At 38.0% G+C, this 23,919-nt stretch overlaps 4 protein-coding genes and 1 pseudogene across 5 annotated transcripts in view; 3 read left to right on the plus strand and 2 right to left on the minus strand.

Moving 5' to 3' along the window:
• The window catches only part of LOC126790034 (purple acid phosphatase 4-like), a 2,908-nt gene extending 2,523 nt beyond the window's left edge, over positions 1–385 (plus strand). The window contains exon 6 of the mRNA XM_050516158.1: positions 1–385. This exon is cut by the window's left edge and continues 163 nt beyond it. Coding sequence (XP_050372115.1) covers positions 1–60 — 60 coding nt within the window. The 3' untranslated portion in view covers positions 61–385.
• Positions 386–3,112: 2,727 nt separating this feature from the next.
• LOC126792804 (uncharacterized) lies at positions 3,113–12,878 on the plus strand. 2 transcript variants are annotated; one of them, XM_050519284.1, is made up of 4 exons: positions 3,113–3,189; positions 5,827–5,894; positions 11,707–12,313; positions 12,576–12,878. In XM_050519284.1, exons 3-4 carry the CDS (start codon positions 11,736–11,738, stop codon positions 12,640–12,642), a joined length of 645 nt encoding a protein of 214 aa, XP_050375241.1. In that variant the 5' UTR covers positions 3,113–3,189; positions 5,827–5,894; positions 11,707–11,735; the 3' UTR covers positions 12,643–12,878. The 2 variants fall into 2 exon arrangements, with proteins under 2 accessions (XP_050375241.1, XP_050375240.1); XM_050519283.1 differs by lacking the exons at positions 3,113–3,189; positions 5,827–5,894 and adding an exon at positions 11,057–11,327.
• A 1,221-nt stretch (positions 12,879–14,099) lies between these two features.
• On the plus strand, positions 14,100–15,374 carry LOC126792803 (purple acid phosphatase 3-like; annotated as a pseudogene).
• On the minus strand, positions 15,297–17,789 carry LOC126792801 (uncharacterized). Its single transcript, XM_050519282.1, has 7 exons — positions 17,460–17,789; positions 17,277–17,352; positions 16,927–16,999; positions 16,724–16,819; positions 16,443–16,493; positions 15,961–16,326; positions 15,297–15,808 (listed from the first exon to the last, which is right to left on the minus strand). The coding sequence occupies exons 1-7, from the start codon at positions 17,656–17,658 to the stop codon at positions 15,494–15,496; spliced, it is 1,176 nt and encodes a 391-aa protein (XP_050375239.1). The 5' UTR covers positions 17,659–17,789; the 3' UTR covers positions 15,297–15,493.
• A 147-nt stretch (positions 17,790–17,936) lies between these two features.
• Positions 17,937–23,131, minus strand: LOC126792800 (RNA demethylase ALKBH10B). The gene is made up of 8 exons (XM_050519281.1): positions 21,972–23,131; positions 21,321–21,446; positions 21,101–21,198; positions 20,891–21,008; positions 19,800–19,919; positions 19,571–19,683; positions 19,336–19,490; positions 17,937–18,891 (listed from the first exon to the last, which is right to left on the minus strand). Exons 1-8 carry the CDS (start codon positions 22,555–22,557, stop codon positions 18,183–18,185), a joined length of 2,025 nt encoding a protein of 674 aa, XP_050375238.1. The 5' UTR covers positions 22,558–23,131; the 3' UTR covers positions 17,937–18,182.
• Positions 23,132–23,919: the final 788 nt, after the last annotated feature.

Here is a 23,919-nt window from a genome sequence, read left to right on the forward strand (position 1 = left end):
AATGTGTTGCACAAATGGGGCGCATCAAAGAACCTTTATTCTACTTCCATGTATCTGTAGAGATGGAGCTCATGGGGCAAGTGAGCATGGTATCTAAGTCAAGGGATTGGAGGCCCCAATGGCATCGATTTCCATCCTGGAAAGTTTAATATTTATTTTTAAGGGGCCAAGCCAGCTAGACATTGTAGTTTCTAATTCCATTTCCATATATAATCTGCCCTATGTTGCTGGCCAATGCAAATATTCTCTTGGTTCATATATTATGGTATGAATAAACCACATACGTACCAATCTGTTATGTATGATCGGATGACGAGATTCAATCGACCATCAACAGACAAAAATGTAGGTTGGGAATAATTAAGATGATTTATATATAGTCTATATCCAGAGTGAATATTCACTCTGAAATTACAGAGTGAAGTTTCAATTTTGGCATACTTTTCAGTTATTTTTTTCATCACAAATGATTCAAATCTAGGTATGTTATTAAAAATCATCTCTACAAAAGTTTCATCCAATTAAGTTATCGTTAATGTATTAAAATTAAGATAAATTAATAAACGAATTAAAACTATTTAACGTGAACCGTTCATGTAAATCTTTATTTTGAAAGCTTAAACCATTGTTAACTTAAATGAAATTTTTGTAGAGATGATCTTTAATAGCATACCTAAATATTGAATTATTTGTGATGAAAACATTTGACCGAAAAAGTATGCCAAAATTGGAACTTCACTCTGTAATTTCAGAGTGAATGTTCACTCTGGATTAGGCATGTATATAAATACATGGCCCTTCCACTAAGGGATCTTTTTTTTTTTGGTATTTTAAAGGGATAACTTATTCACCAACTTTTCAATAACATTTTCACATCTCCACGGTTCAACTTTTAGAGTCTAATGTCAAGATCACCTTTGTAAAATTTCATACAAAATGGTGATCGTTAAGGTATCAAACTTGATGAAAACAATAGACGCACCAAATATGCCAAACCGGAACCGTTCATGTTTATAAGTTTAAATTCCCGTTTTGAATGCCTTAAACACCTCAATTTTGGCTGAAATTTTACAGAGGTAATCTATACATTAGAATCTAGAAGTTGAACGGTGGAGATGTGAAAATATAATTGAGAAGTTAGTCAAGTGACCTAACCCTTTTTTAAACCCAAAAAAGGGATCCCCACTAGAAGAGCCATGTATATATATCCCTTTTCTAAAGTCTAATATATAGATCAACTCTGTAAAAATTCAGCTAAAATAGAGGTGTTTAATGCATTCAAAACTGGAATTTAAACTTATAAACATGAACGGTTCCGGTTTAATAGATTTGGTGCGTCAATTATTTTCACCAAGTTTGATACCTTAACGATCACCATTTTGGCTGAAATTTTAAAGAGGTGATCTACACATTAGATTCTAAAAGTTGAACGGTGGAGATGTGAAAATGTAATCGAAAAGTTGGTGAATGAGCTATCCCTTTAAAATACAAAAAAATGGATCCCTTAGTGAAATGGTTATATATATGTGTGTGTGTGTGTGTGTGTGTGTGTGTGATATCAAGCATGCATGCATTTGGAATTACTTATAAAGCATTCTACTCACTTGATCAACTAGAAAGAGCCTCGATTCATGAAGAACCCTTATAAACTCAGGGTCGGCCATGTGTCAAAAATACCTCAAGGCGAAAAAAAAAATGGAGGCATTTAAGCTGCAATCCTCTTATTTGTCTTTTTTAGCTCTATATTTGAAACTATGGAATCGCGAGGTGCTTGTGGTGAATATGCAGTGGAGACGGCATAGCCGTACTGAGGCCACTTATGCGGGAGGTATATCCGCACCTCTTCTGACACTCAGTTAATTTCGAGAACGAAATTTCTTTAAGGGGGTAGAATGTGAGCCCCTGCAAATTTTTTTTTTCGGCATTGTTGTCACATTAACCGACATTTTTTTTTGAGATGTTAAATTTTTTGTTTATCATTTTTGTGTTAAACTACGTGTCATTGCGAGCATGAGAGTATTCGCGGAATATTTTTCTGACACTCGGTTATTTTAAATCGCATTTTCAGATATTACACTTTTTACATTTTTAAATCTGAGTCATTGATCTCCGCCGTTGAATTTAAAGTAAAATGATAGTCTAGGGGTGGGCTCCACACACAAACTTCTCTCTAATTTTTTTTCTTCTCTCTTTTCTTTCTTCTTATCTCTCCCTCCCTCACGCGTCCCTCTTTCTGTTCTCTTTGCTTGAAACAGAGAAACCCAGAGACTGCAACCTTTAACCGGCCGCGCCGCCGCAATCCGGCCACGTCAGGGATTGCCACCACCGCCATTCTCTCCCCCTCGACGAGCTGTACACAATCCGGTCATAGCATGTGAGATTTGAGCTGATCTCTGTCCCTTCGAAATTGAAGGTCCTTATTTTTGGAAGCCTCAGTCGCAAGCCTGCTTCGCCTTGCCCCAGGGTCGGCCATGTATAAACTGAGCACAATATATATCAAAGCTTCAACCATAAATCACCAATTCGAGTAGAGAGACAAACATGATAGGCAAAACCATGAGATCCTTGGGCATTTGTGCTGCAAGATGAAATTGTTGTGAAGGCTGGTGTAGTCACTGTCGATTAGATGTCGCAGCCGATATCTCTGACGACGTGTTTCAGATTGGTGGAGTCGGAGCTTTGTTTCGTAATTGAGAGACATCTTAATTGAATAGGAATTTCGTTTTATGGGAAGAGGAAGTTTGAACTGAACGGATTAGGAAGACGTGAAGGAGAGGGGGAGTACAAAGAGAAGTTGAAGATTGAAAATTTGAAACTTCTATTACGATGTCTTTTACGATTTTATCCTTTTGGTATTTAGTTTAAAATTTGGTCTAATATTTATCAGGACGAGTATTACGGTCTTAAAGTCATTGTCAAAAAAAAAATTACTGTCTTAAAGCCAATGACAGTTCCATAAGGGCTATTCCCTTAATTAATACCGACGATAATCCGTAAAGTTTTGGGCAAAAGTGTTTTTATCTTTCTCTCAAAAAAGAAGTTTCCAAGTACTATGTTTGGTTATTTGTACTAGTACCAACGGGACAATAAGTACCTTGGAGGTGGCCAGCTAACTTCGTGTCTCCTTCTTCAGCTTCAGTGCATTGATTTCTTTGCAGCTTAGTTAACAATTAAGGCCTACAGTTTTGGGTATGTGGTTCTTTAACTAGTATTATTTGAAGATTACTTATCTGTGTTTTGTTTATGTATCTATTGCTATATCGCTTTGCATCTTGGATATTAGTGGACATGTTTTTGCATCTTAGATTGTACATCTCAAACTAATTCTAACTTTGGGATGGTGGTCGTCTACGGATCTGTGCATTCTGTTAGCTTGTTTTGTTAATCTATTCTTCTTTTGATTTGATTGTGAAGCCATTGGTTCTTGCATCTGGATTCTAATTGATGAATTGAACTTCATCTGTGTAGTTGTAGCAGGTCCCCTTTTCGCTATTTCCACAGCTCTGGTACCATGTTGAATTTCACTTTCTTTGATCTATACAATTGTAGTCTTACAATATATAAGAGAGTATCGCATCAGTTTAGCATGAAGCAATAATGCTGCTATAACTACAAATCTACAATTTATTACATTGATCACAATATCAGAAACTGATGCACAACTATAACTATATCAAAACTGAATCATGGCTTGATTGGAGGAGAAGATTGAGTTGATCTAACACATATCAATCTGGTTTTAAGTTTATATTACTATGATAGCAGTGAATTTCTTAAATGTTAGGCTGTCCTTTTAATGTTGCTCAAGGTTTGGTTTTTTTTTTTCGTGTTATGTTTTTTCTTGAAATTCTGCTTTTGTATGTTTAGATTGGTCATCTTGTTTTCATACTTGGGTGGGATTTATTTATTTATTTATTTTGCTGTTACTCTGCCTGTGCCTGATCCACTACTACATTGCATGATGATCATTTATCCAATGCTTTCCCTGATTGAAGTACCGTTTCTTAGTTTCACCTTCACTCTTTTGTGTTGTGTTGATAAAAAAAAATTGTTTTAATTATTTGCAGGTTTGAGATTTGGGAATTGGCAGTAATAAAGGCCTCTGGCAGAGGTGAGTGGTAGTAGATCTTTTTGATACTTGATTTTTTTTTATCCTTTCTAATCTCTTACTGGGAAATTCAATATTCGTTTTTCTTCTTTTACATAAAGGAACCTTTTAACCTTGCTATAGTAAGCTATGTGTTCTTTAAACCATCTAATTATAAAGAAATTAGTTTACCGTTTCATCTTGGGTTTTCCATTATCACATAAGTTTGTTTGGCTTTAGATAATCTTTCATTGTGTTGTATGTTCTTTTTTTAAATGAAGAGAGTTATAAGGCTGTTGGTAACTTTGATTGTGATTTTGTTTCGATAGGTTAGTAAAGCTGTTAGTGATTTGTCTGTGGATTGAAGGTTTGTAAAAGAAGAGGCATTCATAGTGTGTTGGGTATTTCAGTAGCTTTAAGGTACGCAATTGATTGCATAATATCATTACTCTAAATATGTGACGATAAAACAAAGCAAAGGCAAGATTATATCTGACGAAACAGAATGTTATTAGTTAAGGGATTTCATGTCAGTAGGTGTATGAATGAGATATGTTTGTGTAGACAGTAGGTGCAAAAACACATGTACAATGGACTTTCTTAGAATGAAGGATAGCAGGTTTGCTTGCAGAGCCAAAAATGTAGTCAACTTATTTATAATGCATCTGACATTGAAAATTTGGTGTAGACAGATGGCTTTTAACTCATCAACTGCATGTAGTAAAATTTTAGGCATTTATTTTGTTTGGTTGCAGTAGTAGTTCGTGGTACTTTTAATGTGATCAAATGTGGCATATGCCACATCACCTGGTGGAGATGGATGAGCCTTTGTCTTCATTCTCAGAATGGCGAACTGTTGCGAGTGTTGATATTACTTTTGTGGGTGTGGAAACAGTTTCTTTGTTCAAGAGTGATTATTAGTTGGGTGTTGATTTTTTGGGTTTGTTTTATTATAGGATATTTCTTTTTCGGTGTTATTTTGTTTTTGATTGTATGCTCCACTGTGTTGGACTTGGGGTTTTTCGTAAGTGCATTTAGTTAGACTGAAATATGATTATTTCTTCTTCTTCTTCTTCTTCTTTTTGGGTAGTTTGTTTGCCAAGATTTTGTTATTTTTCTTATTCGTTGTTGTTTGTCCTTTTGGTGTTCTTTGTTCTGCTATTGCTACCATCCGTTGCAGGTTTGTGATTTTTTGTTTGTTACTGTAATGTAATTTAAAGGTTAGACCCACCTTCAAAGTCTTGCAATCTGGGTCCTATAGTTAACATCCAGTATATGATACTGAAGTCCAACTGTATTGTGTTTGTGACCATAGTTCCATCTGCCTTGTATATGATATTGAAGTCCACAGTGTGCATGATGTTTTATGTTTCGAACCCCAAAATTTGTACTTATTGTGCCAATTCTCTCTGACCAGTGCTGTAATTCTTTGGAACCTTGTCTTATGCTGCTCCCTTGCTTGTTGGATTTTGTTATCTTGAGTACATACTAGTCAAGCGGAGCGCAACAAAATGAACCTTATATTTTGAGTACATCAAAATGAACTTGTTCTTCTTCTCCAACTGTTAGATGATTATAACTCTATATAAGTAGTCTTCAAATGAGATGTAAATGATACATGCTTCTCTATCTTTGTATATTATTTCTTCTTACGTTACTTTTTCATGAATGTGGTTTTGGCCATTCGTCATGGTTGTCACTTACGATCACTAATTTTCCCACTAATCTTTTCTTGTTAGAAAAACGAGACAACTAAATTCTACTTTTGGCGAGAAAGTGGACAGAAATTGACGTGTTGAGGTGCAAGGTATGTTCCATTAAACTTCCTCTATATAAGGAAATGTCGAAATGATTTAAAAGCTGAAAGTATAATGCTGGAAACATATTTAATCATCATAGTAGGAATTGATCTGCTCCGCTTAGAGGTTACAAGACTACAAGAATCCTTTAAAAGTTCCAAATAAACCATAAGTGACATAGCAGAAGTTCCAAATAAACCATAAATGACATAGCAGTTTTTAAAAGGTAGAAATCAAAACATAAGTAGTTCTTCCTTTCTTGCTGCATCCTTCCTTGCTGCCTCAAAGACCTTAATTGAAAGCATATTCTGCTGCCTCAAAGACCTTAATTGAAATCATATTCTGCTATAAAACATAATCATTAGTATTAGAAATCATCTTCATATTCACAAAAAATGAAGAGGAGAACCAGTATGTTTTTTTTTCACTTTCACCACAAAAGGCAAGAAAAACCATGATAAAAAACTAAAACTATCACATCACATCAGACAAGAAAAATATGAGTGATAGAGCGTTAATTAAAACGTTTATAAGAAACTCTGTAAAATGTCATCGTTAGTATAGAATAAACAGGGATCGTTCAGTCCGGGGAATTGAAAGTAACTCTAAACTTTTAGTGTTAACAAATAATGGGGGTTTGAGATTGATTATTAACTACTAAAATAAAACCTAAATTACTATTTACATGATTGATTTCTCTTTAACAAACTTAAACCAAATTTACCATTACACTACATAATTACAAGTTCGAACCTATCATGCATTCTAATTTGACCAATTACATACTTTTTAGACACTAATACAATTAGAGTCTTAGGTGATCATCTAATCATGCAAGATTTCAATTAACATTTAGATTGACTTAGGGCCTAATCTAAATTTGCATGCAATCGAATTCAATAACACTTAGAGTAGAAATCAAATAAGATTACATTTAAGCACCAAATCTTTGTTGACGACATGTTTCATGTATGACGTCACCCACCATAGTTTCACATGCAAATTTCCAGAATTTTTAACACTTTTAATCAATACAAACCAAACCTACTTAGGGCATAATTCAATTTGTGTCAATATGGTTGATGAAGCTTGCATTCAAACACAATCTTAGGGACTGCATCCAAGCACTAAATGCATATGCACATATCTGAAAATTATCTAAAAGTATGAGAAATATGATTAGAACACAATAATAAAAATACAAACTCATTAATTATAGGAAACCATCAATTCGGCAAAATACCAAAAATCTAATAAAACAATCTGAAAATTTCGATTCTTAATACAAAACAATAATCTCATACAAACATCATACTACAATCTTCATAGACAAAGTATTATAGAAAATCAAAAACGAACAAACTCATGAAGAAGAGTTGCGAGAATCACACGTTGTAAGAACCTTGGAGGTGTGTCTTCAATGGTGATTTCGGTGGAGATAAAACTTGTATATGGGAGAGAATGGCTTGCTGTTTTGGTGAAGGATGATTGAGGTAGTATTTTGGCAAAAGTTTGGCTCTTGAATGCAAATGAGAAGTGATGATTTTTCTTTGTGAATGATATGCTATTTATAAAAGAGTTTTGACTCCTTAAATATTATAGCTTATACTTTTTCTCCTCAATTTCTCACTTATTTTTGTCATTGGTGGGTGGCAATCTCCTTTGATAAATTCCTTCTTTTTCTCTTTTTTAGGTGTTTCATTCTTTCTCTTTTGCATTATCTCTTTTTATTCTCTTCCTTTTTCTTTCTCCTAAATTTCTTTTACTTATTTTTTTTCATTGGTGGGTGCAATCTCCTTTGATAAATTCTTTCTTTTTATTCTTTGTATGTGTCTCCTTCTTTCTCTTTTGCATTATCTCTTTTTATTATTTTCTTTTTTCTTTCACTTATATTTGTCATTAGTGGGTGAAATCTCATTTGATAAATTCATTCTTTTTTTCTCCTTTGTAGGTGTCTCATTTTTTCTTTATTTTCCTCATTTGCTTTGGCTTTTCCTCTATTTTTTTCTTTCATTTTATAATTTGAAAATAATAAAAGACAAGATATTTCATATAAAAAGATCAAGTAAGTTACTAGAATATGAAAGTAAGATTAGTAAAGTTACGGAATAAAAGTTTAAGTTCAAGTAAAATTTTTCCAAATGGTACATTTTCTAGTCTAAAAATGATTCATAATGCAAGAAAAACTCTTAAAATATCGCAAATGCGACCAAAACGTAGAAAGATGAAGACTCCTAATCCAACTAAGTTTCCTAGTCCTATAAGGATTCCTACTCAAACTAGGACTCTAGACCAATTCTGCGTTTTTAACTCATGTAAGCACAAAAATGCATCCAATACCAATCAAGACTCTTATTATGACTCAATCTCAATAGTACAACAATAAGGGCTAGTCAAAGTACAAATGAAGGTAAAAACATGTTAAAAACGTCGCACAAATTGTTATTATCAATGAGCTTGAGAACCAGTATGACCTCTCTTTTCTTTCACCACAACATGCAAGAAAACCATGATTGTAACAATTCATATAGACCAAATATACCAGTAAGGAAACGATCCACATTCATTTGAGCATATGACCACTGAGGAAACAGCATCAGGCCATGTTAAAATGGTAGAGCAAAACGATTCATATAATTATAAAATAAACCAGGTTATAGAATACGTTAGGTACAATGTCTAATTGGATATGTGATTAACTAACAAAATAATCTGGTTTTCTTGCAACTGAATACAACATTTGTTGAATCTTTGCCATTAACAGTGAATTGTGGGTGATTACCTAGTGAAGCAGAGTCATACAGATGTGTTACTGCCTCCTTCACTGCCAGAATGCGTGCGAGGTAGATGTGGGCTTTGCCGATGGCAGAGTGCAGCTTGGCCTGACTTGCAACAAGCAGAGGATGATGATGAAGTGATACATGCTTCAGGATAGCATCAATCTGGTTCAAATGCTCTTCCAGCTCACACTCAAGAGGGACAATATCTGACATACATTCATAGACAGCATTGATGGCTGGTGCACCCATAACTTCTTCAATGATCTCCTGCATCTCAATCAGAAGCAAATTGCATTTGCCCAACACACCCACCATTCTTGCAGCATGGGTCTGAAGCAGATTCGCTAAGTTCCCAATGTCATCTAGCAACCATTGCGTATCACGTGTGAATATGTTGCCGAGTGACTGAAGAGATCTGTCGACGATTTCCTCGATTAAGAAATTGAGTGGTTCATGAGTTACATCTATGGGTCCAGTATTGGCTGTTTCAGGCGGGTGTAACCAAGGTGGGTATCTGCATGATCAAAGCACAATGAGACTTCTACACTCGGGGGACCTTCTCACAATACATATGTACAAGCACAAATAATACAATTACCCATCATATTCACATTACAATTACCAAAGCATATCAGATTACCAAGTATAAATGTATAAATACAAACACAATTTCAAAACCGAATAAAGGGCTAAGTGTGGGTGTGGGTGTACCTAGCATCAGGGTTGGAGAAGATCGCACGCTCCCGTCGGGCTAAACAGAGTGCAAGCTCCACTGTTGGTATAGGCTTATGTCAAGCCATAATCAACGCGATTTTTAGCATACTTAAGCTCAAAAACAACCCAATCCCGTAGTACAGGCAAGGAGCCAGCTACACCAGTTGTGTAACGAGCTGCCCCACGGCTCGAACCAACTACAAACGCGCCTACACACGCATCTCAAAAGAAGCTCCAGAGAACATCTTAGCTGGACTAAGTCCCACATCGAAGGATGAGTGAATGATCTATCTCAGCTCAACTATTAAAGGTCATACCCTTGACTTCATAAGGTAATCAAACTCAACTACTTGCTATTATTCTACATAAATTACTATTTATCTGACTTAAACATCGGAGAGTTAAAGACCACGCCGTCATGCTCTCTACTCTGACGATTTGTGCTACTTGTGACAGGTTCGAGAGCAAGGAGCACATCGCAGTAAGTGTATTGTCATAACGCAGTATACAACATTAACATTGGCGCCGTTTGTAAGAATCTGTAACAAAACGTTCATGTGATACACATGCAACACCTCACAAAGTAATTGCATTTCGAAATGAGCACCCCTAATTCCCTGTCACCCAACCCGACTGATAGTCACGTGGAGGACATCACTGACCTTAGCTTAAACCTTCCCCTACCCTCCACAAATGAAGATCTCATAATCCTCACCCCCACCCCTGGGACTGTTGCGAGCACTAGCGTAACACCCGATCTTGTCGCCGTTGCAAGGTTAGCGAGCATGGCAAATGACCTCGCCGAGAGTAAGCATCGAGAGGCGGTTGAGCGCAAGAAGGCTGCAATTTTACAGGTCGTACTTGACAGGATGCGAGCGCAATTAGCAAAGGCTGAGCGCAGTTAACAACAAGAGAAGTCACAGCGCGAGGGCATCGAGCAATCAAAAGGGCGAGATCAAGCTGGGCATTAGCTTAACCCCCTTCGAGTTTGCTAGGAAACGGCCTCCATCCCCCAAACGCATTCGCAACTACGAGGAATGGAGTATGAGCGTGACCTCACGCTCACAACCCCACACTGCTGGCAACAGTCTGAATCTCACACTGGCCCTAATACTACAGCGGTTGACTGCTATAGAGCAGTGGGACGTCAATCCACGTTGCCAACCAATATTTGCAGCTAGGCCAGGTCCCTTTACCACGCGCATCATGAACATTGTGCGCCCGCTACAGTCAAAAAGACCGAAGATAATGCCGTACACGGGTGAGAGAAACCCGTTCCGGCTCTTGAGGAAGATGAGAATAATACTCTACAGAATCAATGTGTCAAACTTTTCTTTGATGAGGCTTGTGACGTTAATTCTAAGATGCTGGGGATTAGAGCTGTAATATTGAACAGTCATGGTACTTTGTTGGGGGCTACTGCAGTCCAAATAAAAACTACTTATAAACCTCATATTGTGGAAGCTTTGGCTCTTTGGCATGGTATGAAATTAAGCAATCAGCTTGGAATTTCAAAGTTGGCAATTGTTAGAGATGCAGCTAATGTCATTAGTGCTATCGGTAAAAGTGGTATTGATTTGAGCGATATTGGAGGAATAATGGAGGCAGTCCGCAACATGAAGGAGGAGTTTGAATGAGTGTCTTGGAAACATATGTGGAAACTCCATAACCATGTTGCTCATTCTATCGCTCGAAGAGCCCTGAAGATGGTTGAAGCAATGGTCTCAGGGCCTCCATGGCTGCTGAATATTATTGATGTAAGCATTGATGCTAACAGTGGACTTGTTGATATGCCCGGTTAATGTTCTGAAAGTTTATTAATGAAAGTTTCTTCCAATCAAAAAAAAAAAGATGACAAGTTTTGCAACGCAGAAGCGCCATCCTCGGATCGCATAATATCGAATTGAAGGCTTTTTTCAGACCTCAGTCAGCTCTCCAAATCGGAAGGCACGTCATATTTCATCACTTTCTCTTGAAAATTGATGGGTTTCGTTTGCAATTAATCATAAAATTTGGTTGCGGCCTTCAATTGAAATCTAGAATTCCGAGTTTTGAAATCTAGAAGAAGAAAACTGCATGCATAATAAGGTTGATCCCTCGATTTCTTAGTTCCCATTACTCTATTTAAAATCAATTTAGTAATTGCGTTTCAGGAGTAGATCCATAGATGGAATGATACTAGTTAGGAGAGGTAGGATAAATTCTATGCTTTCTGAAAGCTTTACCGGTTCCTTTGTAGTATTGATTTACATTGTTGATATTGCAATTTTCTGCAGGGGGGTGGTTGACACTACCCAATTACTAATGACATCTTATACTATTTCAGGGGGTGGTTGACCTAATTACTGGATTACGATGGCCCCTGATATTGCTATAGTCGACCAGGGCATGTCTGTACTACATGGTCGGACGCTCGCTCTTGACCGGATGTTGTTGGAGTTCAACTCTGTCATAACTTCTATTCTAGAGGAGAAGAACTTAAGCGTTAACATCACAGAGGCCCTCTTGGCAATGCAGAGCAATCTGGCTCTGATTCGAGCTGAGTCGGTGTCCAAGATCCGAGAATCAGTCTCGCTAATGTATGGATCTTTTATACATTCGCGAGAGCAGGCCCATCAAGTTTTTGTGGAGCAGATGCAAGTTGTTGGTGTCGCAGTTAGGGTAATTCAAGATCTGCGACCTGACTTCGACCATGGTTATCATGCTATATCTGCAGGGCCAATCAGTGGTGGAGCAGCCACAGCAGTACGCAAAGCATTGGATCGTTTGGACTCTGCGCTGCGCCTGACTCTAGCTGTGAGGGACAAAATCCTCACTAATATGTCTGCTTGGCTGGAATTGCCAGAACCATCATCTGATGGGTTCGCTTTGCGGCAAAAGAAATATGGGGGTCGCCAGAGTAGTCACCATGATGAATTGGATTTGGATTTAGGGTATTTTTCTTTCTCATAACTCATCTGTTATTTCTAGAATTAAACATTTAATTTCATAGTCACCCGTTAATCTCAGGAATTGGAATTTTATTTATCATAGCTTTCTGAGAGTTTGTCATACGAGACTGATCACTCTTACAAATTTTATTGGAGTTCATTTATATTATCTTGCTGTTTCTTTTTGACAGTCTTAAATATTGCTGTTCATAGCAGTACTTTTGAAGCTTTAGTAATTTCCTTTTTTATTTCTAATTTGTGTTAGGCGGCTTAGGCCCCCCCTCAATGGCACTGGGAATGGTCATGTTGATGGCGGTGATGGGCAAGATTAAGCTGGCAAGAGTGTAGAAAATGCTACATGCGGAGCTCAAGTTGTTGTTGGCCACGGAGTCTGGTCTATGAAACTATATCGTAGTATGACTAATAACTAGCATTTCTGTGTGAAATTTTCGGTCTCTTGTGTTTTCTTAAGTCTATGACTGTGGAGGAGATAACTTATTATCTTTGTTCTTTTTTATTGAATAAGAGATGACTTATATATTAGCCAAGCAGAGACAACCATTTTATAATGGTATTATATTTTATGTAATTTTAAACCCCCATCCTTCTCATCCTCATCAGTTCCCAAGTGATACTGATGCATGAGTGCATGACCCAATTGGTTTTTTGAGCTTTCCCTCCTTTGGCCGTGCTTGTTTACAGAACCATAAATCTTCTTGCACTTTCTTTTTCCCCATTCAAGATTGCTGGTTTGGTCCTTCCAGTCTTGTGCAGTGGATCATCATCATGTATGTTTTCCAATTTTACTGTTGTAAGCCTCAATTGCTACAGGGAAGTGGGATACACTTCCATTTTGTTTTTTTTTTTTTTGGTCAATTACTTCCATTTTGTTTGATTCCTAACAATTTCAGTAAAAGAACATAAACACGGTACACTAAACCAGAACATATATTTGCCCCTTACCAGGTAGCTTCTCTGGATGAGGAAATTTGTCATAAATGCATCAATGAAGGGATGGGGTCTCAAATCCCCTGCACCAGTTTTTGCAAGCAAGTGCCATATAATCTCTTGATCAGCTTGATCAAAGTTCTACGTACCCAAGGGTGAATCCTGGTCACTCTTGAGCAACCTGGACACAGATCTTCCAAATACCACACTTTCCTACTAGTGCCATTTTAGTTCATATTAGAGGCACTGATAAACGAAAGAAGATGAGGAAGAACACGCAGCATTAATGTGTAAATAATTAAAAGGCTATCCACCGAAAAAAGAGAGGTTAAAAGGCTATGTGATCTCGACAATATCACGAAATCTCCAGACATATTTGAGATATTGAAGATTGCGCGAGTATGGGTTGTTAACACAAATCGTCACATTAGAGTTAGTCTAGAGGATATGATCGGATTGATTTTGCTTTTAATTAATGGAAGTTTACTTAAAGTTACATAAGAGCTATACATTCAGTAAACCAACCTCATTGCAAACAAGCACTCTTCTAATATCAACAAAACCATGCAGCGTTTCACATTTCATCAGTTCTTGATCCTCACGGCTTGCCTCTCGGTCTGTTTGGTTGCTAGAGCTGAGCTTCATCGTTTTCAACAGCAAGCAAATGCAGATGGTTCTCTGGGTTTCTTGGTAGTTGGAGATTGGGGAAGTCGGGGACTCTACAACCAAATACCAATCTAAAGTCGCTGCCCAGGTTCAATTACTTCACTTTCACCTATCTCAACGATTTAATATGAAGTCCTGTTATTATGAACTAACTTGATTGCTATTCCATGTCTAGATGGGAATAATTGGAGAGAAAGCAAAAACCAACTTTGTCATCTCCACCGGTGACAATTTCTACGATGATGGCTTAACAGACCCGGATGATCCCGCCTTCAGTAAGTCGTTTTCCAACATATACACTGCCCCAAGCTTACAGATACCTTAATTGGTACATTGGTAATATGTACTATTCAACTCAATTACTCCAAACTTTAGTATCGAAATGCATCTTAATCTTGTTGTTCGAGTTAGTAAACCATGATTAAACGTACTCAAATGGCACATGGCATGCAGTGTTGGGCAACCATGACTATTGGGGTGATGCTTTAGCACAACTAAAGGGGAGAAGGTTCTGCATCTGCTCCAGGCCATTCTTCGTTATAACTTCAGGTAACACTACTCAGTACTCACTTATCACTACAGTGTATAATTTACATTAATCAGATTGTTAACGATAGTTAATTAGTCTCACCTTCTGTGCAGAGATGGCTGAGTTTTTCTTGGTGGACACAACCCCATTTGTAGAAGACTACTTCACACATCCAAAGGGCCATGTCTATGACTGGAGAGGTGTCCTTCCTCGAGAGGATTACCTCTCAAAACTCCTCAAGGTCTGGAACACGCTTGTAGTCTAATACATATTTTGCTTTAACTTTCCAACTTATACGTACATTGTTGGTTCTTTTGGGGTATATTTAACATAGGTTCTGGATGTAACATTGAAGGAGTCCCGCGCAATATGGAAAATTGTGGTCGGTCACCATACAATTAGAAGTGCAGGACATCATGGCAACACCACTGATCTTGTGACCCACCTTCCAATCCTTAAGGTAATCTTAAATGATCAAAACAAACTTCTTACTTGGAGAGTCTTGCAGATAGAGTTTACTAATTTCAATGTTTGATGTCTTCTTTCGCTCTGTCTAGGCAAACATGATAGATTTTTACATAAACGGACATGACCATTGCTTGGAGCACATCAGTGATCCTGACAGGTAAATCTCTACATAAAATTCTTACATCAGACCATATCTGTAATTTACACAATTTGATGTGGTTTTGTTATTACTGCAGCGGAATCGAGTTTTTTACCAGTGGAGGTGGCTCCAAGGCATGGAGGGGTGATATAAAATGGTAATATTCAAAAGAATTGAAGCTGTACTATGCTGACCAAGGTTTTATGTCGGTAGATATGACTAGAACCAGTGCAGATATACAATTCTATGATGTGTTTGGCAATGTTTTGCACAAGTGGAACAAATCCAAAGAGCTGGAGTCAGTCATGCCATAGGAAACATATGCATAGAAGAAGAGAGCTCTGATGCATTAAGGGAAAGTTGTCATAACTGATACTGGAACTTTATCATAAACTACTGAATAATTGGGGATTTAGTTCTCCAGTATCATGTACTACTTATCATCAAATGATAAATGAAATATAGATTGATGTGAATTCCAATGAGGTAAGCAAATTACCAATTCTTTATGCAGCCTGTGTACATAATCTCCCCACATAGCGACTGCAACTGTAAGTTGGGCCCAATGAGAATGTTTTGCTCCCTCAGAAGAAAACACAGACTCTGCTAGATGACGATCCTTCAAAGATTCAGATTTGAGTCTGAGAGATTTGTCCCGCTGTGATTGTGATAAGGGTACCACCTTAATGGTGCTTTCTACTTGGGCAAATTTCAGATCAGAAGTTTTCCAACAGTAGAATTGCACTACCTGTTGCACATGACAAGAAAAGCAGAGGTTATAACACGGCTGAAAGGTACCCATTGCTAGAGTTTCAAAACATACTTGGCAATATTTCCCTTCATCATCTTTTATCCTAAACATCAACAGACCATGTAGTTAGTTGGCATTAGTTACAGTACCTGAAGTGCATGCAATATATTAACAAACTCATAGTCAAACAACTCATCTCCCCTTGCTAATCGCAATCTCTCAATGAGTAACTCAGGTATATTTGAACAAGAAATCTTCTCGTCAGAATAAACTACATCATATCCAAGAACATGCAGTCTTGCACAGCATATATCAAATCCAAACTGATCATCGGACGAAGCATGGTCTAAGGAAAACCAGTACATATTACTTGATGCTGGCAAAGGTAGCAATAATTCAGGACTCTTATTGCTTAAAGGAGTCCGTGAGAGAAGGGTGATCAGTTTAGCATCTTCATCATGGGCAGCATCACGACTGAACCATAATGCCATTGTGAGTCTTTCCCCACCAGTAACCTGCCAAGTCAAATTAGCATCAGACAGACAGAAACAAAGTGTTTCACTTCATATAGGAGGATGACAAATCTTAGCCCTACTGAAGACACATAAGCAAGATAGTGACTTGATTCGACCTCATCAACAGAATGTGTGTTGCGGCTGTCAGCGGTGTATATCACAACATCCTGATAAAATTTCAGTAGTTCATGAGTTCTCATTAACAGTTAAAACATTTTCATCTACATATACATGAACAGGACAGTAAGGCAATTGATAATACACAGTCAGTGAAAAACCTTTTCTTTCCGAAACCATGATTTGAACTGCTAATTAATTTTGCACGGTAGTGAATCTCAATATTGTTAACACCAGTGCAGGTATAAAGAATGGAAAACTTTTAAAAAATTTCATTTACCCCACTTGATGGAACAATAGTTGCTAGATCCCCATCCTGGAAGTGAAAACGTCCGCCCTTGAAATCATCCCCATAATTGTTCAAATAACAAACTGCCTTTTACAAATATAGATGATACAAGTATCAGCTGAAAAACTAGATAAAGCATTACAAACAGATGCAACTCCAACCAAATGAATATGTTCACAGATTCATACACGCACCGCAAAGTGACGCTGTTTGAGATAGGGCCTGTTGTCATCACTATGCCACCCAATGCTTGCTCCTCTACTCCAGCTGATAGAAAATTGAAAAGTTTCATGACAATCATCGGTGTCATTAAAAAGACGACTGAAACTGACTCAAAGACACCATTTTGCAGAGACAATTTAGAAGTATTTGCAGCCCAGAAAATAAGCAACTCATGGACAGGCTTCCAGGATTGAAAAGTACTCTCTTTAACATCAAAAGTTCAGTTAGTAACATAAACACAAACAATCTGCGTAAGACCAGTGTTTCCAGGTTCAGTTCAATACAGGATTATTGATAAGGATTTGAATCACAAAGAGGTTACCTGATCAAACCGGTGAACTCAACAAAGAGTTCGTACTCGCAGCCGAAGAATTCCTCAACTTTCTCCTTCAACCTCTCTGTCGGTGAAAAACCATACACGATTAAAAAAAACATAAACAATCAGAAAAAAAACCACTCGAGAAAAAGGGACAAAGCAGTTCCCTGGTGGGTGTTTAACTTTTACCTCTGATGGGTACGAAGGGCATAATGAGATGAGCACAATTGGTAGCAATGAGATGCGAAAGAGTGGTTGAGAATACATTGGGTCTGTAACCAACAGTGCAATTGCTCTTGTGTATAAATTCCAGTTCCTTGCATTCTCGAGCAGAAAGGAAGTTGGGGAGAAGAAGACGAAGATGCTCTTGATCTTCTGGGTTTGCCATTTAGGTCACAGAGAACAGGTTAGTTCTGTCTGATCGCTCTGATGTTTTGTTTTGCCGGGAGTGCAAAAGTGTTTAAGATTGCCTTCTTACTTTTATAGACGGCCAGGGCCATAGTTGAACCCGTTGAGTCATAATGGAGAGCTCAAACTGTTAGAAGCTAGAGCCTGATAATTTTGTTCATAGTTGAAGGGTCTGATCTTGAGATAGAAATGTGATAAAGGGTGCATGACACAGTTACATATAGAAAAGCAAATTAATATCAAAATTTCCGAGCAAGATTGCAGAGCCAAAAGATGGTGATTTAAAATGTGCTTTGGACCTAGTTTTATAGTTTTGATATAACAAGACAAGAAAAAAGAAACAGAGGACAAGGGAATCCAAAGAGAACTTTAAAGTTTCTATCTTCCGCCGGTTCCTCTTGCTAGTATGATCTTTAGGTCTTGAATCTTTCCGCTCTTTACATTTGCTTCCCACTCAATGCAGTTTGCAGCCTACCTCTCTCTCACTGTTTTTCTTGCCTGCTCCTAAACCGCTCCAGCCTGACTGTTTGCTGCCGCATTGTTAGAGTTCTGCTGTTGCTCTTGCTTCACTATTCCTCTCCCGCTGCCAGTTACATCCACACTTCCGTTGCAGTCTTGCTTTTGAGTTTTCCCATCCAACTTTGCATGACTTGATTTTCCACTCCCATTGTCTTTCTCTGTTGAAGCAGTCTCAACAGTGGGGTTCATTTCTGTTGCAGTACTTGGAAACTGTTGAGGAGGAGCTGATGAACTTCCTGAACCTGGGGGAAGGAAAACTCCAGTTCCGGGGAGAGGCATCCGAGGTGGAGGGTGCCTAGGAGCTGCTACCCATCCAGGTGAACCAGGTGGGATGACAACTGGAGCAGGGAAAGGCATGGGTGGTCCAACCGGGGCAGCCACAAACAAAGGCGGGATGCCATTTGCAGGTGGGAGTTGGGGACGATTAGGCGGTGCAGGCAATACACCAGTTGTTGAAACTGCTGCATAGTGCTTGGGACCAACAGGATGACGGATGTGATTTGGCGATCTACTTGGTGGTGAACTCCAGTAGGGCGACTGGCTGGGACCAGATGAAGGAAGACGCTGACCATCAGTTGGAAAGGATTTTCTAGGTTGAGACTTGGTAAAAGTGACGAGTATACGCTGCTTTCTGATGGAAGGAATTGCATGTTTTGCATAGTCTGCTGATTTTCCTTGCAGCAAAAGGAGAGACCTGCAGTGTCATGAATAAAATGAAAAAAAAAAATGGCAGATCAAAAACAAAACTTTGAAACCTACAAGACACAATAATGTAACATATAGAATTTTGATGCTATATTGACTACAATTAAGAAGTTTCTCAAGCTTAAATGGACGCAAAACCCTTTGAGCCCACCATTCAGAAGAAATGGCTTAACTATGTCATGATCTTAAATTATGCAGCCCTAAATCTAACAGTAACAACAGCAACAAGGTAAAACACATTTTGCTGTAATGACTGGAATAAGGTCCCCAAATTCTAGAAATAACCAGAAGAACTCCAAGGCATCGAGAGATTTTGAAAAATAACCGTAACATGATTCCACCATAAGCGTATTGCATAACAGTAGTCCTAGATTTTTTGAGAAGGGAGGGGGTTTGGAGTAGATTATCAGAAGATAGCAGTCAGGAAACATACCCAGGTGCAAGAGAAAGTCTGAGAGAGCCTCGATAATCCCCAGGATAGTCTATCCCTAGTGCTCTCCCAAAAGTCAGGTCACATTCAGTGAGGAACAGAACGCTAACAGGTCTTCCAAACCACGTTGGCCACATGTTAGGTTGTGAATGATCACCCTACAATCAATCATAATAAAATTCTCATCTATAAACAAATTGACCACTCAGTATATAGCAGGGAAATGTACAATAATAACCTCATTGAAGAAATCAATGATACAGGAGTCCGGCTTCACAGTCAAAACATGCATCCCAATAAGGCGATCAATAACATCCTGCAGCAAAGGGGGAATGGTTTCCGTCCTCCGATCTACAGATTTTATTTTTAAGATAAAAGTAAGTCAGACAGCAAACTTGTATAGAATGTGAGTTTTTTTAAATAATTCCAACTTTCTCGTCAAAAGATAAATGCACATTGGAACTTGCCTTTGGAGATTCCGGCAGATATATCATCTTCTTGTGGAGCATCTGCAATAGGGATTCCTAATTGAATCATCTCTCTTCCATGTCCCTTCATGGGCCTCTTTGTCGTCACATATGTTGGAGCTGCTTCTCACAAAAATAAAAATAGAGGCAACATTATTAAGAATATTTTCTTACATGTAACACTAAGATATTTTTTTCAGATGTACTTAAGTGTTCAAAACCAGAAACAATAGTCTTCCAAGCGCTCAACAAAGACTAGAAGGAAATGTACACAAAAAAAGAAGAAGTCATAATGGCTTCATTGCTAGTACTCTTTTATATCTCTTTCTATTTTTAGCTGAAACTGTTGCAATCGGGAAAACAACCCAAAAAACTTCCAGATTTGGATAGAAAGGTAAATAATATAATTAAAGAAAAAGACACTAGATTATAAAATTGAATGGCAGATACGTCTTCATAACCACTACAAAATTTTGGAAAGAAAACTAATGGCGGTAATAAAACCCCCAACTATTCAGTCTTATAAGAATAAAAGGGAATTGTATAAGTTATAACCATACCAATACTAATTAGAGTGAGATTTAGGATATATTAATTACTGATCTACATACTGCATAAACTACTTGTAACTGTAGAGAGACTACTTATATTGAAGGTAAACGACAAAGATACAGACAGAAACTAACATTAGAAGTAAGACAGATTGATTGAAAATGTACAATTGAATAGATTGTAATAAAGGTCATTTAACAGCTGAATTTATATGTTCCCCCAAAGGAATTCAGTGACTGTACTGACTTCGAGTTAAAGATATATTACCCAATGAAGGGACTACTGTTTTTCATCAGATATCTTGTTGCCAACACAGTTTGGAATGAGATTTTCTTGGAAAAAAAATAACACAGTTTGGAACCATGCAAAGTTTGTGTTTGTGATTCCAAAAGTGGATGGAATGAGATTCAGGGTCTTAGAGACACTTAGTATGTTCATGACATGCATACAGCTGATTATGTTGAGTACAGCATCAACCACTCGAATACACTTTTCCTATCTGTGATTTATTAATACAAAAATTGGATATGTAAACTTGCCTTGAATGTGTCCCCTTTTTCCTGTAGCCCTCAAATCATTTACCAAAGAGCAAAGTTTCGAGACTTCAGTGTCACCAAGGAACTCTTCGTACAACTTCAGTCCATCAACCACATTAATCTAATAAAAAAATTATTAGGATCCCCCAAACAAATTCTACTGACTCTGAACAAATTTGAAGTTACAAAAATGGTATAGGATAAAGTAATTACCGTTTTTCCATCAAATGTCTCATTGCCAACAAAAGTTTTTGGAACGAGGGAAAGATTATGCTTGTCATTCTGGATCTGGATTGAATGTGATTCATTATCTGGAGAAAAAAAAAATCAAAATGAATTACATATCCTTGATGTTGCATTGAAATCCAGACCATGATAGATGACATAAAGCACATACTATGATAATAAATTGAAAAATGGCAAGGTGTATAACCTTTAGAAGTTGAAGTGCATCCATCATTTACCACCGTGTCTTCAGCTCCTGAATTGCTAGATACCGTCCCTTGAGAATTCCCTGAACTCCTTGTGCTGATATATTCATGAGGTTTTCTGAGATCACCTGTAACAGGAACCATTAGAAAGAATTAACGGTTATGCTATGAATAGTGCATTGAATAGAAATAAGAAGATAAAGTAGCAGATCATGAATTTATGTGAAAAACACACAAGACATGTGCATACATCGTTTAAACACGCGTAAACCCTCAACAGGTGGTTATTTTTTATGGTAGGGTTTAGGTTAATTAGCTTTAGACAACAAAATCATAACATCAGTTTGAAGTAAAGACCAGGACACATCAAGATACCAAGAGATGGGCTTACATTCAGAACGGTGGATTTACCGTCATAGCTTTCAACCAACCATTTTAGGTAGGTTTACTCTTCCCTGATCGGGGCACATGTAATCAATTTTAATAGTAAACTTGAGAAATAACTCGGTTTAACTAAATAGCATTACATTTTCAACAACTTGGTTTTTTCCTAAATAACTCGTATGTTTCGACTTCATTACCATGAATCAATCATACAGTTAACATATATATATCAGCATCAAGTCACATTCACAAACCCACAAAATAAGTACCTTTCTTCTCTGCACCCAGCGCTGAACCCTTATCATCCACTTTCCCGGCCTCTCTGCCAGACTTCACTTCCTCCCTCGTCTCACTCACAACTTTCTCCAAACCACTCCCATCATAACTACGATACTCTACACTGGCATTATTATGCCACTCCTTCACCGGCTCACTTCTCGGCTTAAACCCCACGCCGGAATTCGACCTCTTGTAGTCCTTGTTGTTCCCCATTTTCGCAGGCTCATAGAGCCTCTGCTGCCTCCTCCACGCCACCTGCTGCAGCGCATACTGCACCTCGGCCACCGAAAAGTACTGCTGCATATGAAGCACCGGGGTCCAATTGCACCTCCTCTGCTGAATGTGCCCGATCACCATGTCATACTCACTCGGCTCACCCACCGCCCTCAAATGGTGGCAGAGTGAGTCTACAATCGCATTGGCCGCCGCAAACTCACCTCGCAGCCACGAAATGAACCCATCACGTTCATCCGGATACCACTGCCGTGGCTGCTGGTGGATCTCGCCGCCGGCCCCGGCGCCACTAGGATACTGCATTTTGTCGGATAAAACCACATTCCCCGATGGCATTGTCATTGAAAACCCACTACACAGAATTCACTAATAATAAACACAAACCATTCCTCACTATCAACCTACACTTAATGAAAGAAACCCAACAACTATGTTCAAAATTCAAGCAGATCCTACCAAACTAAACCCCGGAACCAACTTAAAGACTCGAACTTTGTTCGATTTTAACACATTTGGGATATAAAAGACTGAATTTCTATGAAACGATGCAAAACCTGAACTGGGTTGCTATCAGAATGTTCAAATTCCGCACCGATCGTGCAAAATTGAGCTGAATCGAGGTGAAAGGTGGGAGCTTTGGTGGGTTGGGATTGTGGGTTTTAGGGGCTCAGTCAGATCTGGGGTTTGTGAGGATTGAAAGTGAAAGATCAAAAGATGTGAGAATTCAAGTGTTTTTTTTTTTTTGGGTGGTGGGTTTGTATATAAGAGAGAGTAAGATCTAGGGTTTGGGGAGAGAGAGTAGTGTTGTGACTTGTGAGCGTGTGAGGTGAAGTTTTATGTTTAGGGTGAAGAATTGGCTTATTGAGCACGCATTTTGGTGCTGTTATAGGGTCTTAAATGGTGGCTGTGAAACACTGAAACCCTTCTCACTCTCACTCTCTCTCTCTCTCTCTCTCTCTCTGGTGAGGGGAAGAGGACCAAGACAGAGCATATTCTTTGAAGTTTGGGGGGTGTTTGTGTCTTTTTGTGAATTTTTAGGATTGTTTGTTGGAGTCCAGGGTTTTGTTGTTGCCGAGTGTTTACCGTGAGGAGGCCCAGTAGCTGAGGATGAGGGTTTTGGGTTTTACACCCTTTTGGGAGAAAGTTCCTATGAACTAGCAAGCTATTTTGGTTACCCACAATCATCAAAGTGATGCCTGCTTCCCCACTATTGTAACAAATATTTTGTTAGTTAACTCATTTTAGATGTTACTATTGTTGTTATGGTGGGAGACTTGCAAGTATATTTTGTTATTACCTGAACATGTTTTCTTAACAACTATTAAGTGCATGCCCTACATTGATTATGGTTGCAAGAAGAGCAATTTGTCTTATGATAAAAACTTATAACAAGGAAAGCTTAATACACCGACGAGTATTTAAAGCCTTGATGAGAAATGCATGGATGAGCGATGAGTATGAAATTATTTCCTCTAGAGTTTTGAGTTTCTCGTTTAGCCATACAGCAGCTTTGTTTGCCCTATCTTTGTTGATTTTGTTTAAATATTGTGTTCATCAAATTATGTAACTAGAAATTAACTTTGTTTGATCATAGAAATGAACTTTTCTTCACGGTATTGTTAAGTGTTGGATCTTTGTATAAGGGGCAAGGGTGTCACGGCCCCAAAATTTGAACAATAAAAATTCAATTTTCAAGATGTGATA

This window comes from Argentina anserina, chromosome 4, assembly GCF_933775445.1.
Source record: "Argentina anserina chromosome 4, drPotAnse1.1, whole genome shotgun sequence".
NCBI classification, from domain to species: domain Eukaryota; kingdom Viridiplantae; phylum Streptophyta; class Magnoliopsida; order Rosales; family Rosaceae; genus Argentina; species Argentina anserina.